Source organism: Hibiscus syriacus, unplaced genomic scaffold (genome assembly GCF_006381635.1).
Source record: "Hibiscus syriacus cultivar Baekdansim isolate YM2019G1 unplaced genomic scaffold, ASM638163v2 tig00110159_pilon, whole genome shotgun sequence".
NCBI lineage: Eukaryota > Viridiplantae > Streptophyta > Magnoliopsida > Malvales > Malvaceae > Hibiscus > Hibiscus syriacus.
Window position 1 is genome coordinate 116,704 of NW_024062607.1, and position 19,410 is coordinate 136,113.

General features: G+C 33.3%; 1 protein-coding gene across 1 annotated transcript; it reads left to right on the top strand.

The window, feature by feature from the left end:
• Positions 1–14,007: 14,007 nt before the first annotated feature.
• LOC120216204 (F-box/kelch-repeat protein At3g27150-like) lies at positions 14,008–15,924 on the top strand. The gene is made up of 3 exons (XM_039213693.1): positions 14,008–14,125; positions 14,494–14,640; positions 14,845–15,924. The coding sequence occupies exons 2-3, from the start codon at positions 14,550–14,552 to the stop codon at positions 15,744–15,746; spliced, it is 993 nt and encodes a 330-aa protein (XP_039069624.1). The 5' UTR covers positions 14,008–14,125; positions 14,494–14,549; the 3' UTR covers positions 15,747–15,924.
• Positions 15,925–19,410: the final 3,486 nt, after the last annotated feature.

A 19,410-nucleotide genomic window follows, 5' to 3' on the forward strand; every position in this document is an offset into this window, starting at 1 on the left:
AGGATACTGACATGAACGAAGACGCCATTAATAGAGCTATATTCCACATGTTTCAGAGAGCTGTCAGAGCCCCTAGTAATATGACTGCGGTTGAGATTTCAAATTCTCTGGTCGCTGCTGGTGTAGTTCCATTTGAGGGTATTACTGGTGGACCTCCGGCAGACGCTGAGTATTAGCTGGAGGACACAGAGAGGATTATGGATGAGATGGATCTCAGACCTGAGCAGAAGTTGAAGGGGGCTCTAACTATGTTGAAGGGGGCCCTAACTATGTTGAAGAAATGGAGCTTTAGATGGTGGCAATCAATTTCTGGTAGAATTCCTAGAAACTAGTTAACATGGGATCTTTTCAAGACACGTTTTCGGAGTCGCTATATTGGAGAGAGAGAGATCTGCAGGAGCGACACCATGAGTTTCAGGATCTGAAGCAGGGTAATATGTCTGTTATGGATTACGAGGTGGAGTTCATCTGATTGAGTCGTTATGCCCATGGACTTGTTGACACTGAGGTAGATAGATGCATGAGGTTCGAGAATGGACTTAGGTATGAAATCAAGAGCCGAGTTGATACTCACCGGGAGAGGAATTTTGATTCCTTGGTTGAGATAACCAAGACTGCTGAGGAAATATAGTGATTGGGTATGAAGCGCAAGAGAGACAGTGATCGGGCTCAAAGTCGATTTAGGAGGCCTTCTGGTTCTGTTGATTCTTCTGCATATCCTAGCAAGAGAGGAAGGGGTGATTCCTTTCAAAGAGGCGGTGTGAGTTTCAGACCTGCTGCATCTGGTTCTTCAGCTATTCAGCCTTCGAGACATGGTGGATCTTCTGGGTTACAATCTTTACATACATGTGATTATTGTGGGAAACATCATCTTGGGGAATGCAGAAAAAAATTTGGCACCTGTTTTAGATGTGGTTCTGGTGACCATATTATAAGGGATTGTCCAGTGTCAGTTACTACAGTTCAGACACCAGCTCGTATTCCCACTCATAATCAGAGTACTGTTCAGACTCCTATAGGTGGTCGTACTCATAAGAGATCATCGGGATTGGCTAGCAGAGGCCGAGCATCTCAGAGTAGGGGCCCAGTCAGATCTGAGGCCAGACAGCCTGCATTAGTTTACACTGCTAGACTTCGACAAGATCGTGATGGGCCTAATGTGACTGTAGGTACTATTACTATTCATTCAGTTCCCTACTTTGCATTGTTTGATAGTGGTTCTACCAATTCCTATGTATCGTATTCCATTTCTGAGGGTATAAATATTCCTGTTGAGAATACTGAGTATTCGGTGATAGTTCAAAGTCCCATAGGCAAGTCCATAATGTTGGATCATATTTTTAGAGAGTGTCCTATAGAGATCAATGGGGAAATTTTTTGGCCGACCTGATGGAGTTACCTTTGGAAGAGTTTGATTTGATTCTCGGCGTAGATTGGTTAGACAAACATCGAGTAAATATTGATTTTGAGACCAAGAGAGCTGTTCTGAAGACCCCAGATAATCAAAAAATTGTAATGATCAGGAAACACCGTGGATTTCTGACGAATGTTGTGTCTACTTTGGTAGCTGAAAAGATGATCAGGAAAGGTTCCGAGGCGTTTATTGCTTATATATTAGATACTAGGAGTTCCCAATCTGATATTGAATGCATCCGGATTGTTAAGGAATTTCCCGATGTTTTTCCCGAGGAGTTGCCTGGATTACCTCCGGATAGAGAAGTTGAGTTTGAGATTGAAGTCTATTCTGGTTCCACTCCGGTTTCAATGGCTCCTTATCGTATGGCCCCAAAGGAGCTTAAGGAACTGAAATTCCAACTTCAGGAGTTGTTGGATAGGGGATTTATCCGACCCATTGTATTATCGTGGGGAGCCCCAGTTCTCTTTGTCAAGAAGAAAGATGGGACATTGAGACTCTGTATTGATTATAGGAAGCTGAACAAGCTCATGGGTTAAAAACAAATATCCTCTGCCCGGGATCGATGATCTATTTAACCAATTTCGAGGGGATTATATCTTTACAAAAATAGACTTGAGGTCTGGTTATTATCAACTCAAAGTGAAAGACTCGGATATTCCGAAGACTGCTTTCTGTACTCGGTATGGGCATTATGAGTTTTTAGTGATGTCATTCGGGTTAACAAATGCCCCTGCTGCTTTTATGGATCTGATGCATAGGGTGTTTCGACCTTATTTGGACCAGTTTGTAGTTGTGTTCATTGATGATATATTGGTGTATTCTAGAAGTGAAGCAGAACATGAGGAGCATTTAAGGATTGTTCTACAGACTCTAAGGGAGAATAAGCTATACGCTAAGCTGAGCAAGTGTGAGTTTTGGCTCAGCGAAGTGACTTTTCTTGGACATATCGTTTCTGCTGATGGTATTCGGGTGGATCCAAGCAAAGTGGAGGCTATTCTGAACTGGAAGCAACCCATGAACGTTTCTGAGATCCGTAGTTTCTTGGGCTTAGCTGGTTACTACCGTCGTTTCATTGAGGGGTTCTCCCTTATTGCAGCTCCTCTAACGAAACTATTGAGGAAAGATATTCCATTTGCCTGGTCTGAGAACCAACAAGCTAGCTTTGAGAAATTGAAGACTGTTCTAACTCAAGCCCCAGTGCTGATTCAGCCTGAATGTGGGAAAGATTTTTTTGTCTACAGTGATGCTTCTCACTATGGATTAGGATGTGTTTTGATGCAAGATGGGAAAGTTGTCGCTTATGCTTCGTGTCAGTTAAAGCTGCATGAGCGTAACTATCATATTCACGATCTGGAGTTAGCTGCTGTGGTTTTTGCTTTAAAGATATGGAGACACTACCTATACGGAGAAAAGTGTTATATGTATACTGATCATAAGAGTCTGAAGTATCTGCTTACTCAGAAAGAATTAAATTTGAGACAGCATCGCTGGTTGGAGCTTCTAAAGGACTATGATTTAGAGATAAAAATATCATCCAAGAAAAACTAATGTAGTGGCAGACGCCTTGAGCCGTAAGACGATATCAGATCTCAGAGCCTTATTCGCTAACTTGAGTTTATTTGATGATAAAAGTCTGTTAGCAGAGTTGCAGGTTAAACCCACTTTGGTCAAGAAAATTAAGGCCAAACAACTTCTGGATAGCTCATTGCTTCCCATTATTGAACAAGTTAAGTAGGGAATGGGTTCAGAGTATACTGTGAATCAGGATGGTATTTTGTGTTTTCACGGTCGTTACTGCGTACCTAAAGATGATGAATTGAGACGGGTTATTCTTCAGGATTCTCATAGTAGTCCTTATGCTATGCATCCTGGCGGGGACAAAATGTACAATAATCTCAAGGAGCGCTACTTTTGGACTGGTATGAAAAAGAATATTTCAGATTTTGTGGCGAGGTGTTTGACTTGTCAGCAGGTTAAGGCAGAACACCAGCATCCATCTGGATTGTTACATTCAATTAAGATTCTTGAGTAGAAATGGGAGCGTATTACGATGGACTTCGTTACTGGTCTTCCTCTGACTTCTTCTAAAAAGGATTCTATTTGGGTGATTGTTGATCGACTCACCAAGTCAGCGCACTTTATTCCTATCCGGATTAATTATTCTCTGGACAAACTAGCTAAGTTGTACATTTCTGAGATCATTAGACTTCATGGTGTACCGTTGTCTATCATATCTGACCGAGATCCGAGGTTCACTTCCAGGTTCTGGAAAGCTTTGCACGAGGCTCTGGGTACTCGTTTGAATTTTAGTACAACTTTTCATCCTCAGACTGATGGACAGTCTGAACGAGTTATTCAAGTATTGGAGGATATGTTACAGGGTTGTGTGATTGATTTCCATGGTAGCTGGGAAGATTTCTTGTCGCTAGTTGAGTTTGCTTACAATAATAGTTATCAGGCGAGTATTCGTATGGCACCGTACGAGGCTCTGTATGGACGTAGATGTCGTACTCCTATATGTTGGACTGAGTTGCATGATAGAAAAACTTTGGGTCCATACTTGGTTAGAGAGACTGAAGATACTGTCAGATTGATCCGTGATCGCTTAAAAGAGGCATTCGATAGGCAGAAATCATACGCAGATAAGCGACGTAAGGATATCGAGTTTGAGGTGGGAGATAATGTTTTTCTCAAGGTATCCCCCTGAAAGAAGGTATTGAGATTTGGACGTAAGGGTAAACTGAGTCCGCGATTTATTGGGTCGTATTGTATTTTGAAGAAAGTTGGACCTGTTGCTTATCAACTTGAGTTACCTCCACAGCTCAGTCGTATTCATGATGTTTTTCATGTTTCTATGTTGAGGCGATACCGTCCAGATCCGGATCACATCATTCAGGTTAATGAGGTAAAACTGAGTCCTGATTTGTCATATGAGGAGGAGCCTGTTCAGGTTTTAGAGAGGGATGAACGAGTTCTTCAGAATAGGCGTATTCCAATGGTTAAAGTTCAGTGGAGTAATCGTAGTCCCTCAGAAGCTACTTGGGAGACTTTGGAGTCAATGGAGGCTCAGTTTCCTCATCTATTTTTATAAGATAAATTTCGAGGAAGAAATTTCTTGTAGAGGAGGAGAATTATAACAACCCGGAAATTTGAAAAAAAAATAATAATAATTTTAATTGAAATTGGACGAGTTAATTAAGTAAATTGGTGAAATTTGGGGACTAAATTGAAAGTTTTTAAAACTTGTAGCTTGTTTTAGAGATGAAGAAAATTCGGGGACCAAGCCCTGAATTTACCCCTGGAGTGTCGACATTCACGCATTATAAGCGTGAAATTCATTCTGAAATCAAAATGAATTTCACCAAATTTCCTCCTCAAAGCCCCAACTTCCGACCACTATTCTGATGCCGTCCGACCTCCGATCGTCGATTTGAAAACACCACAGTGTTCATCATCGAGAGAGAAACAAACCCCTTAAATTAATTGAAGTGAAACGCTGCCAAACGCCGGGAATTTCAAGTCAAAGTCTTGACGTTGTTTTAGCACAATCGCCGAGAAAATCTTAAATTTATCGCCGATCGTTGCTCCGTTTACGACACCTCCCGCACCATCGTGTTCCTTGTGCCGTTCCGAGTCTGCTGGTGTCATCCTTGGTCTCCGTAGACGGTGGCGCGTGGGGAGGTGAAGTGGTCAAAGTTTCCGATTTGTTGAAATCGAGCTCTCCGCCGTTCAAAAATTTGAACCGAGCTTTGTAAGTATCTCGAAATCGCTCAAAATAATTTTTAGAATTTTTTTCGTGAATTATAGGACACCGGAGGAGGTCCCACGCGCTGTCACTGCGCGTGGGGAAGGCTCGTCCAATGCTTGAAACCGGTTTGACCGGTCTGAACCGGGTTGACCGGTCCGAATCGGTCCGACCCGAGCCGACCCGTTGACCTGACCTGTTGACCCGACCCGTTGACCATTGACCTCCTTTGACCAGAACTTTGACCGGTCATTAAACGACCGTTAATCTTTTTCGAGTATACCTATCCTGACATTTTTCGACATCTCGAATCCGTTGTTGGGGTCTGTTTCACCAAATTCGAACCCGAAAGTCTCCAAATTGTTAGTCAAACCCTTTGACTTTGACTTTGACCAAGAATTTAAATATCCGGAAGGTCATACTTTATGTTTTTCGACGTCCTGAATTTGATTCCGAAGTCCGTTTTTCCAAATTATGACCCGAATTTCCCAAATCGAGCACGTGAACCCAAAATGGGCTTAGTATTTTAATATTTTAATTATTTATTTGAGATTTGGTTAAGGAATTAATTCAATAAAATATTTTATGAAGGTACTCGTGTTTTACCTGAGCGAGGATCAGTTAGGTCCGGAGTTGTTCGTTCGTCATATCAGCCCAAACCGCGTACTATAAGAATTACCCGTAGGTTTCCGTATATTATTTAAATAAAGATTAAGATTATTTATATTAGGATTCCAATATAGATTTTTCCAATTCGTAGGATCTAGCGCTGCAGCAGAGCGTGATCGACAAACCCAATAGTAGGCTTCCCTATCTGATTTCTCATACTGTTACATGTGTGTTTCCTGACAGTATTACATTACTGTTTTAAAATGATTCATATGAGTACAAAGTATTTGATATCTGATTTACTGTATATTCCGATATAATTTCTGGATTAATGCATTTCATACCGATTTCTGAAATATGATTATCTGACATCTAAATTACCATATATTACAGTTTTGAATTCTGATTTCCGTATTTCTGCATATGGTTTCCAAGTATGAAACATTTTTATGTTTTAAGTGATTAATCATTGTTTTCACTTGAATACATTCATGTTTAATTTTGTCATTGCGGGGTATTATCGAAGGAAGATTATCTGCAGACTCCTCGGCTTTGTGCTCAGGGTCTAAATGGCATGTGCGGTTGGGTGTATGGTTTTGGGGAACCTACACATTTATGATGTGAACGGATGGGGGTAGTGTTCATGTTTTAAGCTTGGAGTCGTCATCAATCTTTGGGTTAGGTAGGTAGAATACCTAAAAATACATTTTAAAATAATATTAAGAAAAATAATTTTAAAAGATAAAAATTTGATCTGTGTTTGACCAGAAATTCAATTTGAAACGGATTCTAGAGTCGGTTACGTGAGGAGAATGATTAGCACCCCCACTACGCCCAAAAATTGGTACTTACACGATTATACGTCATCTAAATATTAAAATTGGCAAATTTGAATAAATTTAAATTATTATACTTTTTATAGAAAAAAATAAATGGGATATTATTTTATACGAATAATCCTAAAAAATATCTCTCTAGTCAATTAAGAGGATATTTTTATAGATTCCTAGTACAAAGTAGTATTACCTTAAATTTTCAATACAATAAATATATAAAAAAATATTAAAATAATAAATTTAATAAATTTAAAGATCAAATTATAAAACTAACAAAAGATTAAGGAAACAAATGTAAATAATTAATAAGTTAGGTACTACAAATGTAAATAACCAATAATAATATTCAAAATTAAAAAAAATAAGAGGTTTAAATTGTAAAATAAAAAAAAATCATTGCCACAAATAAAAATAACATGAAATATAGGTACTGGCAATGTAATTTAACCATAAATAAATTTCAGGATCGAAATGGAAATTATTAAAATCTAAGCACTAAATCAGATATTACCCTAAAATATATACCAATACGATTAATGACTAAAATATAAACAAAATAAAATATATAGAAATTAATTTTAGTGACTAAATCGTAAAGTTACAAAATACAAAGGACCTGGATAGGGGTTTATCCATGCGCTAAATACGCAGATACTCCTCCCCTAAATGGCGTCGTATATGGGAGGGTATTTATACCCATTAACTGATCATTTGAGGCCTTCAACCTTCATTTCTCATTTATGCTCCTATCTCTAAAAGAGAGAAGCTCTGGCTTCTCTCTAAACTCCCTCGTCGGAGGGAAACCATAGGGAAGTCGACAGCCTTCGACCACCGTTCGACGGTGATTTCGACCGCCGCCGACTAGGGGTGGCGCTGATTTATAGCTTGGTGCATTTAATGCACCCAGATCTTCTAGATCTGGCCGGTGGTCTTCAACGGCAGCTGCTGAGAGGAGTATATGCCAATGAAGGCGGCGGCTGGCATAGCCCTAGGGTTTCATCTCCTTATCTGAACCTTTGGATCAAGGCAAGATCCAACGGCTGAGCTGGTAGCGGCTGGAGAATATGTGGAAAACCCTAACCTGGTTTGGGTCTTGGGCTTCTGGGCTTCGGGTCGAATCTACTTTGTAACTGGGTCTGAGTTTACCGTTGGGCCTGATTTGTTGTAATTGTAATTGGGCCTCTAGTTTGTTTATAAATGGGTATGTAATAAAATTATTATTTAATAATAATAATAATAATAATAATAATAATAAATGGGACAAAAACTATTGTCAACACTACATATTATAACTTGATACAACATATGTGATTATATTATAGATGTACCTACCATAATTTCGAAACGTGTTTAAAAATGGGAGGTGAATCTTTTTTTAAAATTTTTTTTTGCTTCGAATGAATATTAAATTGTGATTCAAGAAAGTCACCATCGGTTTTTGTTAGTGTGTGATTGGATCACTTAAAAAATTGTTAGTTTAATAAAATTAAAATAAGGGTAAAGTATATTAATGGTCACTAAAATTTTCTGAAGTTTTCATTTAGGTCCTCCAACTTTTAAAACTTGCAATATAGTCCCCCAATATTTAGTTTGTTTGCAATATGGTCCCCAACATTACACTACCGTTAGAAGATGCTGACGTGGCAGTGAGATCACCGTTTGTAGCTATGAAAATTAGGGTAAATTATATAAATGGTCACTAAACTTTTCATGTGCTTGCATTTAGGTCCCCCAATTTTTAAAACTTGCAAAATAGTCCTCAATTTCATTCTAAACCCTAAATTTCAAAATAATTCAATTATATTATAAACCCTAAATTCCAAAATAATGAAAATAATATTGAGTTAACCAAGATTTCATGTTAACCAATATTTATATATATTTTTTTATTTTTTATGTTTTGATTGAGTTCTATTCAGTGAAAATTGTTAGTTTGATAAAATTAAAATAAATCTATTTGCTTATTGAAAAATGATTCCGAACTAGAATTTATAATCTCTTCTCACTCATATGACTTGACCAATTATGTTATAGCTCTAGACATGAGTTATTGTATGCAACATTGGTCTCTCCCATGCATAACTTTTATTGTGCAATATATAAGGAGCCTTGTTTGATCAAGTTATTTTTTGTGAGTTTTTATTTTTATTTTTTCAATTTTTCTACTAAAGTGATTCATATAACTAACATATCATTTTTTTCTGCTAAAGTGAGTTGGTATTAGTTTTTAAGATGATATTATCAATACTCACAGTTTTGTTTGTTAATTGATTCTCCATATTCTTTTTTTCTGAAAAATGATTCTTCATATTTACTGTATTAATAAAAAAATCTTCTTGTTGGGTTATTATCATGACTAACAATCCATGAGCAATCATTATAAATAACGTTGAGATAATTTTATTCTTCAAACAAAAATATTCTTAATTTATCTTTTTCCGCGGCTATGACGATTATAACGTATATTATTCTTTCTCTTAGAATTGATTTAGTTAGATTCAACTGTCCTATATTAAGTTATATTCTTTTTATTATTCTTTCGGTTTCAGGATTTTCTCCTAACTAATCTAGAACGATCAGTGTCGCACATCTGACCTTGGTAGGTGGGTCTCTTAGCAAAGATTTTCTATATACATAATGATTCAAACTCAGAATTTATTTAAGGGAATATTCAATTATTTTTTTTAATATTTCTGTTGAGATTTTGACATTCCAATTTTTTGTGATTAAGTTTTCTATAATAAAAACATATAATTTCAGAGGGAAATATAGATCGTGTACATGTGTTTGTTATAACCTTGAGTCTTAAAATCTTGGCAATTCTCCCATTTTATACAGGACACTTGTTTTAAAAGTAGTGGTTAACAAAATGTGTGTTAAATTGTTTCACCTCGATGAACCTTGAGGTGCAAAATGTGTCACCCAATTAAGATAAAGATTAGTGGACAATGGATATTTAATAGAGTTTTCATGTTAACGCTAACTTCAAGGTTTAATTAGCATGGGTTTCTAAATCTATGAACTGAGAGCTGATTCGGTTTCGCTTGTCCTTTACCCAATCCTATTCGCTTAGTGACATTTTGGGTATTAATTTATCATCCACAAAATGCTAAGCCTATGAGATTATGCCAGTGGAGCTGTGTATTTTATTAGAAATCAAAGGCAAGTCCACTAATCGGTGGACACCTAAAACATTAGAAATATTGAAGAAAGTGTTAAAAAGGGCAGGGGTATCCAATGGAGTTGGGTTTTCTAGGTTGAGGGCGTGGCACCCTACTTTTCCTCCATTCCTTTTCTGATTAATTAACTCGTTAATATAGGGCTTGGAATTGTTGATTAACTTAATTATTATTTGATTAGTACAATCTGATTAGGACAGATGGTAACATAGGCCACATGCTTTATGCCCTACAGTTTACACTATTGTTGTTTGCTTATTGGCCACCCCTTTTAATTTCTATATATATTTATAAAAGAGAAATATTAACCAGCATTATATTTAGTAAAATTATCTAAGAAAAAGAGTTACAAATAACATTGAGTAAATAATGGTAAAATAAAAAAATATAAGAATATATTTTTACGTAAAAAAATTAAAAGAAAAAATTATGATTAAAAAGAGAATATTATATTATAATTTTTTTAATAGAATCAACTAATTTTATTCAAAATAGAAAAATCTTAAATTACAATAAAGATTTAAAATCACAATCGTAAATCAAGTTCATAATTAGGAAAATTTCCTATAATCATTGAAATAAAACTAGTAATTTAAGATCACATAAGAACCATACAAGGAAATACTAAATCTAACCAAGAAATTCGAGCAAAGATATATACAAACAGATCTTATTGCATCGACAAAAGAACCACAAAAGTGGATCAAACTATTGAAAGACCACTGACAAGCCGCAAATCAAACTCGAGCAACGTGAAAAATTATCCACGAACGCAGAACGGATATCCAAATCCAATTTGAGGATCTTAAACAATGAAAATCAACAAAATATCATATAAACATCATCTCGATCAGTCGTGGTGATGTCAAATTAACCACTTAGGGCCCGTTTGGTTTATGGAATGTATGATTACCTCGGGGAATATGATTACTGGAAATGTAACATTACCTAACACATTACTGAGAATGTTACATTATTGTATTTGGTTAGTTTGACAGGAATGTAAGATTATATTGTTTAGTTAAATGAATAAAAGATTACTAGAATGTGTATTTTAACAAATTGTCCTTGTGATTAATTTCTTTTTAAACAAGTTGAATTTTAAATATTCAAATGAAAATATTTATGTAATAATTCATAGAAATATATTATTTTTATATTTTTATATAAAATTCAAATTCATAAAGTTTATTTTTTACAAAATTTAAAAGATTAATGAGTAGAATAAAAAAATAAACATATCATATATTCTTTTAATCTTAATCAATATTAGTTTTTACATCAACTATCTAGAAATATATTAACATCAACATTTAACTATAGAAGAATATGAAAATTTTAATAGTTTATTTTAATCGTTTTAGTTCTAACGAAATGAACATGGATCACTTTATTTTTTTTAAAGATTATTTTCAATGTATTGATTAGAATACATATATATTATTAAAGAAAATTACTTTTTTAATATCTAAATTCGTTTAATTTTTTTTTGATATAACATTTAGAAAAGAGTTAGTTGGAGGTTTTAAGGTCTCGTAGCAACGTGGAAGATAACTCCAATGGCGGCTCTAAGAAAATAGTAGCAGCAATGGGGGCTCCTCGGCTCAAAGCAGCCAATCTATCCGCAACTCTATTACGCTCACGACATATGTGATACATTTGTGACCCATTCAAGTTCAAGCAGTTCATGGATCTTAAAGATCAAAACACTCCCCCACAAGCGCATCCAATGATAAATTCGTTTAATATTGATATTAAGTAAATCTTTCAAAATAATTCTTAAACTCCTATACACAACCAATTTAATATCACAATATTTGAGTATATGAGGGAATCAGTTGATTGAAGTTTTTTTTTTAAGTTTAGAGTTTTCATTTACCATAATTTATTGATTAGTTTCTTTATATTCTTTTTTAATTGTTTGTTTATAAGTTAGTTATACAAAATTATCATAATTATTTATAAACTAGTTATAGCTTTGGGCAGTGAACACAATTTATTTTATGATTTGTCAGTGTATATTGAATTTGGGTCTTGCTCTTCATTTTTGTTTATGGTAACACTAACAGAATATTAATGATGAATAAACAAAATATCTATTTTTTTAGTACTTTTTGCCTTTATTTAAACTTTTTGATATTAGAAAAGTGATGTTAATAAATAAATAAAATATAAACACCTAATAAAATTTGACAAACCTCATATTGTAAAACTCATTGTTGTTGGTAGCAAAGCAAGAACAAGTACAACAGGTTTGGAAAAGTAAAGAAACCACAAGTTTTGTACATACGCACTCCATATTCTATTGAAATATCCATATACTCAATATAAAATATGAATCAAATACTTGAATGAAAATCGCCTAAACATATGAACTATTCATGTTACATAAAAAAATTTCCCATATAATTTAGAGGCTTGCATTCTTGTTCAGTTTACAAACAAAAATAAGTAGAACATTAATAATAAAAAAACAACACCTATGTTCAGATCAACAAAAGATAATAGCATGGCATTATAAACTTAAGCATATATGTTGGCTATATCATATACACAAAAAATTGTTACATTAAAAGTAGTTTGACATATACTTAGATAAAAAATTGACAGCATGTTCTAAAGCCAAAATCAAAAAGAGGTGCACACATCTATAAAATGACCAAAGTCACAAGGATGGTTAATACATATGGCATTCAAGTAAGTGCTTAATCACAATCCCTTTTTAATTCTTTTGGCAAAGAAAAGAAGAAATCTACCTTGTTCGCATCTTTGGTGATATACTCTCATACAGAAAGCATTTCATCGTTAGAGAGGCCTTCAATTTTCATGATTTTTCGTTGAAAATTGAGATTCTTCAATCATTTCCTTCCGCCTCCTTTTTAAGATATACAGTAATGTTCTTAATTTATTGGGCAGTTTCTCGATATGAAAACTAAGTATTATTAATCGAAATGAAACAAGAAAAGGGGAGGAGAAATCTTACCAGAAGGAAAGGATTGGAAAAGAAAAGTGACTTTTCTTTATAAAATGAAGCTACATCAACGATCAAAGGTGAAGGAAAAAAATAATAAAACTAGGGATTTAACATACAATAGGAGCAAAAGGAATGATATTTTTGAAATAAGTCTTTTATTTCTAGGATATTTTAGTCCATATTGATGAAAATTGAGGAAAACCTAAGCCATGGGAGGGATTAGTATTCCCGGTAAAACACCCAAAAAATTGTACTGTTGGAAATGGTTTATTCCCACATATCCAAAATCTTTGCAAACCAAACATGGGTATTAAATTATTGAAAAACATTTTCCCCTAGTAATCATCTTTTCCACCATCCAAACAGCCCTTTAGAAAAAAAGATAAATAAAAAAAGTTTAAAGAACCGAAAAACATACCAAAAAATATAAGAAAACTTGTTATAAAGACAAATGAAAATGTGCAACACATATAGATTTATTAAAAATCAAAAATCAAAAAAATAAAGATACGATATAAAAATAAAATAATATTGATGATCGATAATCAATATTAAAATAAATGCCGCTGTCTATGAATAAAAACTAAAAAGGAAATAGATGAGTGACACACCAATAAGAGAAAACTAAGTTTTAGGATAAAAGTTAAGTAATATTATATTATAATTGACAATAAATATTACAAATTGATTATAAGAGAAAACAGTAAATCTTAGTCGAATAAAATTATAACAGACAACCTCAGATTCATCGCTCTAGATCCACTATAAATTCTTAATTTTTCTCTCAATTTAATTCTTTATCAAACAAATTGTATAATAATTTTTTTGGATCAAATCATATAAATTTTGAATTATAAATTCTTATAAAAATATACTTATGATATTATTTTTAATTTAAAATTATATAAAAAATTACATATCATATCAATATATGATATTTTAATCTATATGATAATATGTAATTATATTTGAAAAAAGTTATTCATTAGTTTTATTTAGAAGTTATTCATTAGTTGAATTAATAAGAAGCACTGTACCAGTATGTTGATTGAAGGGGTAAATAATTTGATATCTCTCTCATTAAAATTAATGTACGATTCGAATCGATTTAAATTAATTAGGTTGAAGTAATGAAACTGGAAGTTAAAAAAAAAGTACGGTGATTAATTTAGTGGTCTAAAATATAATATAGCTTCCATAGGGGTGCTAGCGATTGTAAATTAATCTGTAATTCCCAGTTCTTTATATTTATTTTATTATTTCCCCTATATATCGTCTCTTCTCTCTCTTCCTTTACTTCAAGTGTTGGTGCTTAAGCTCTACAGACTTGCAAGTCTGTAATAAAAATCCCTTTCCCCTTCCCTGGTAAGCTTCTCCTTCCCTCTCTGCTATTTGTCTTTGTATTTTGTTGTTTTCAGGTCTTTGTATTTTCTTATCTATGTTTATGAATGGATATTTATTATCTGCTTAACTTTTTCGATCTTTGATCAACTACATGTTATAGATCTTTTTTTCTTGGTTTATTTTGCTTTATTCAGTTTAGATTTCTACGTAGGATAGTGTTAAAAGATTAAATCTTTGCATTCCAAAGCCTGCATGTGAGTTTCATTATCTTTTGAATGTTTGATCAACTGCTGATATGAAATAACCTGGATTTCTCATCTATCGGGTTCTTCATAAGCATAAACTAGATTGTTAATCAGGTTCTGAAACAATCTGGTTTTGTTTTGTAGGGTGTTTTTTTCTTCTTCTTTTTATGTAATCCTTTACCTGTTTCTGTGAAAACAACATGGCTGCGGATAGCTTTCTTATGCCCCCATGCCGAAAGATTCGGATTCGAGAAGCTAAAGAACCGAATCCGAATCGTAGTGATTACTCAGGTGTAGAAGAACCTCAGGATGCAGATTACCCTTATGTTCCCCAGCTCAGTGATGACATCGAGAAATCGATATTGGCTCGATTTCCTCTATCGGAATATTGGAAACTTAACTTCTTAAACAAGCATTTCTCACGTCTTGTAAAGTGGTGAGTTGTTAAGGTTAGGAGGCAAATTGGGTTTAAAGAATCATCTATATTCATGTCAGCTAGTGGGGGAAACTGTTGGTGGGCATTTGATAGGCTATTCAAGTGTTGCAGGCAGCTTCCGGAGTTACCGTCTAGGGATGTGTGCTTTATCGGTGGTGATAAAGAGTCGCTTTGTGCCGGGAGCCATTTGATTGTGTCGGGAAGAGAGTTCACTGAAGGCAATGTTGTGTGGAGGTTTGAACTCGAAACTAGCAGATGGTTTAAAGGGCCTTCGATGATGGATCCTCGATGTTTGTTCGCCTCTGCCACTTGTGGTACATTCGGATTTGTAGCCGGTGGAATCGAGATGGGGTTACTAGGGGCCAAGGTGTTGAATTCAGCCGAGAAATATAATCCGGAGACCAAGTCATGGGAGAGTCTCCCATGTATGCATAAGAAAAGAAAGCTTTGCTCAGGTTGTTTCATGGATGACAAGTTCTATGTAATAGGAGGGAAAGACGAAAAAGACATGGAACTCACTTGTGGGGAGGCATATAACAAGGATAAGAACACATGGCAACTGCTACCTGACATGCTGAAAGACGAAGATAATCCGGTCGCGAAACGGCAATCACCACCCCTTCTAGCCGTGGTGAACAACGAGCTATACTGTCTCGAAACATCTTCGAATGAGCTCAAGGTGTACCTTAAGAACACCAACACATGGAAGAAACTTGGAGAGGTACCGGTTAGAGCCGATCTTCATAAAGGATGGGGAGTGGCTTTTAAGTCACTTGGCAACGAACTATTGGTTATTGGATACTCATCGGCCATTGCAAATGGCAACGGCAATTGCAATGGGATGACGATATACACTTGCAGACCGGAAGCCGAGAGAGAGGAATTGCGATGGAGGTGCATCGAGGGATACAAGGACCGTCTAAACTTCTTTCTCCTCAACTGTTGTGTGATGGTAGCTTGACCATACAGTGTTTAATAGGGTGAATAAAAGATGGAGGGAATTGTAAGAAACTTCCATATATGTTGTTGTTCCATGTGCTGTGTGCTTCAAAACTAAACTTTTATGAACATAATGGGGGGTGTAGACCGTGGGCAAAACCTGCTGCCTTTTCAATTTCCATATATTCTCCTACTCTTTATATAATCTTAGTTAATTTTGAACCAAATACGTAAAATTAGTTTTTCTTTTTATTTTCTATTTTCTATTTTTCAAAATATAGTTTTCATTTTTAGTTTTCTTTGAAAATTAAAAAATATGTTTTATTAATATAAATGAAAACTTTGCTTTCGGAAATAAAATTAATTAAAATATGTGTTTGACATCTATTTTTCAGAATATAGATAAACAAATAGTTATTAAATAATTGTATTAAAATATAATTATTAAAAAATTATTACATGAATAATATGTGAGTTATGCATATATAAACAATAAAGTTGATAAAAATTATAGCACAAAAATTATTTTAATTTATAATAATAATATAAAGTTAATGAAGACATCAATTAAATTAAAAACAAGTGTAAAATATTGTTGTAAACAAGAATATAGAAAAGTGTCGTTAAATTTTAAAAAAATATGTTTAGTGGTATTTAAGGTCATCAATGTTTTTGGAAAAAAATTATTGTATTCATTTAACTTTTTTACACTCAAATGTCTTTAAATTGAAAAAAAAATCAATCTAACCTTTGATTAACGGAATCAAACGTAGACTGTCACGACCGTTCACAAAGCTTACATGAAAACTTACTGATGTGATTGTTTATGATATTGTTGTGGTAATACATGATAGATGATGATGATGTGGCAGATGAGTTTAATTAAATTTTTGGTTAAGTTCAATGTCCTAATTTATTATTTTAGAAAGTTTAAAGATTTAATTTTTTTAGAAAATTAAAAAAATATTTAAATTTTAAAAAATAAAATATAAACAATTATTAAGATAATTAACACATTAAATATAAAAATACTAAAAAATTAAATTAATGAAAAAATAATTTAAGGATCAAAATGAGTGTAAAAAAAGGTTTATGGACCATATATATTTTTTTGCAAAAGTTTGAAGGTTTTAGATATCATTAAATCAAAAATTATTGTTAAAATGATTTGAATCTGTGTAAGTTAAGTTAAAATCTAGTTTCTATGTATTTCAAGTTTAGAATTTCGAAAATTTTTAATTAAAATAGTGAAAACATTTTTTTATATTTTTATATTTTCATTTATTTTGATTTCACTTTTCAAAATTATTTTTTAATTTTACAACTAAGGATATTTTCTTCACGTTTCTATTTTTAAAAAAAAGAAAATAGTCTATATTTTATAGAACCAAATAGACATTTAGTGTTGAATTATGATGTTTTGAAGTGAGATAAAAGAAATTTTAAATTCAAACTTTTATTAAAAGGATTTCAAAGAATAAATTACTTATTTTTACTTAAATTTAAAATATGACAAGTTAAGAGATGAATTAATTAGAGTGACTAAGGAAACATTGATAATTATCCGTCTTCAAATATTCAAATTCGATTCTTTTCCTTTAATCATATGAGTTATTATGATTAAATTATTTTTTAATACATTTTTTTTGTGTTTTGTAATTATTAGTTTCGATATTAATCTATTGAGATATATTTATATTTCTATTTCAAAATTAAACATGTAGAGACCAACTTATCTTTTATCGTAAAACTACAAATTGATTCCTTAGGCTACTGTACGAAGACAGATGATTTATTAATTGCGTTATTATTTTGATGTAAAATAGTGGTTAATTAATCAAAAGAATTGTGGTCAATATTTTTTCTATGTCAATATTTTTCTAGTTTTATTAGTATATTAAAAAATTACATTTATATTTATTATTATTATTATTATTCTATATAATAAGAATAATTTACGTAGATTAAAACATTTGAATAATATAAAATATATTTGATATATTTTTGAATAATATAATAAGAATCCGTGGGGGAATAAGGAGACCCAGGTATTGTGGAGTCCTATTGTGATCAAGTGGAGTCTATCAAGTAGGACTGTTTAAAAATATCTCATTAGATTGATTTGGTATGTTGACTCGACGATCCGAATTAAAAAAAATCGGGTAATTATATAAAAAAAACCTGACCGGGTCGGGTGTGTTAAAAATATATGATTGGATTGATTTGGTATGTTGACCCGACGATCCGAACTAAAAAAACTGGGTAATTATTAAAAAAATACATGACCGGGTCGGGTACCCGATCCGACTTTTCCCGAGTCGGGCCCGAGTCAAAAAATTAAATTTTTTTGAGTACCTGGTTACACGAATATCCTGTTATTTATATTTTTTATGTATATAATAATATTACATATTTAATTATTATAATTAAATATATTAAATTAAACTAATAAAATTAAAAAAAATCACCCAATGTATGTTTAATAATTAATATAATATTTTGTTTAATAGTATAAGTTGTATGTTGTTTTAAAATTAATAGTTTAAAAATAATAAAAAAAAACGGGTATCCGATTACTCAAATTACGAGTAGCCGTAAAATTGGATACCCACAACATTCCGGTCGGGACATGGGCAGGCCAATCAACTACCCGAAAACCCGGGTACCCGGATTTAAACACCCCTACTATGAAGGACAAGTTCAAGGACGAGATACAACAAGTTGGAGACGATTCGAGGGAGTAATGCTCATGCAACTGAGGTAATGACTTTGAGGAATGAGATGGATGAGGATGAGCCAAAGAAGGAGTTTCTTATGTGCAAGAGAGCAACAAGTGAATGAGATGAAGCTCAAGATCTTCTTAAAGTGACTTAAACCATGGGCGAAGCTCACAGTGGGCGCGCCCATATCCTTAGAGATCTTCAATCTAAGGAATGAAATGGGTTAATTGATGTAATTAGGTAAGGATTGATTTGATACCTTAGATTAGGGGATTTATACTCATCTGAGTCGTTGATGTAAATAGATTCAAGCCATTGATCGAGAGGGAGCTCAGTATAAATAGAAAATTTCCCCAACTCATTTGTATCATCTCTTGTATTAATTCATCCATTCTCTTGAGAGAGTAATAAAATTTTGAGGCATTTATGCTAATTCTCTTTGCCCCTTCTATTATTCTAATTCTCTTTGTGCATGTTGTCTCTCTAGATTACTAGAGTAGACCCTGTATTGTTTACACTTCCACATAAGGTGACCAATTTTGGTGACTTTCATAGCCACTTTTGTGTTAAAGCTTCCGCATCTAACAAAGCCTTGAAGGTTTGTTACCAGCCTTTATCAAGTTTGCATTCTCACAAGGTGTGGTTTGGAACTTAGACGCAGAACCTTCTAAGAAGTGTCAAAGAGCATCTAAGGCCACAAGTCTCGTTGGATCGAAACTTTGTGAGCTTGACAAACACGACTAATCAATTTTACAATAAAAAGTCTATCTAAAAATTATACATCATCAATGATACAAGAAACATAGTTTTACACGAAAAAACTTGCACATTATCAATAATACAAGATACATTATTTCACCCACACAAAAAAATCATTTAATAGAAAAGATAAAAACAACAAATATAAAAGGTCCAACTAAAAGGTGCATTCAGGATGTAACAATATTTTAAGTATCATGATAACTA

Bases quoted from the DNA above. Each gene is read 5' to 3' on its own strand.
- LOC120216204 (XM_039213693.1), top strand. From the start codon at position 14,550: ATGGCTGCGGATAGCTTTCTTATGCCCCCATGCCGAAAGATTCGGATT. The intron at 14,641-14,844 runs GTGTAGAAGAAC...TATTCATGTCAG, and splicing joins GAATCGTAGTGATTACTCAG to CTAGTGGGGGAAACTGTTGG.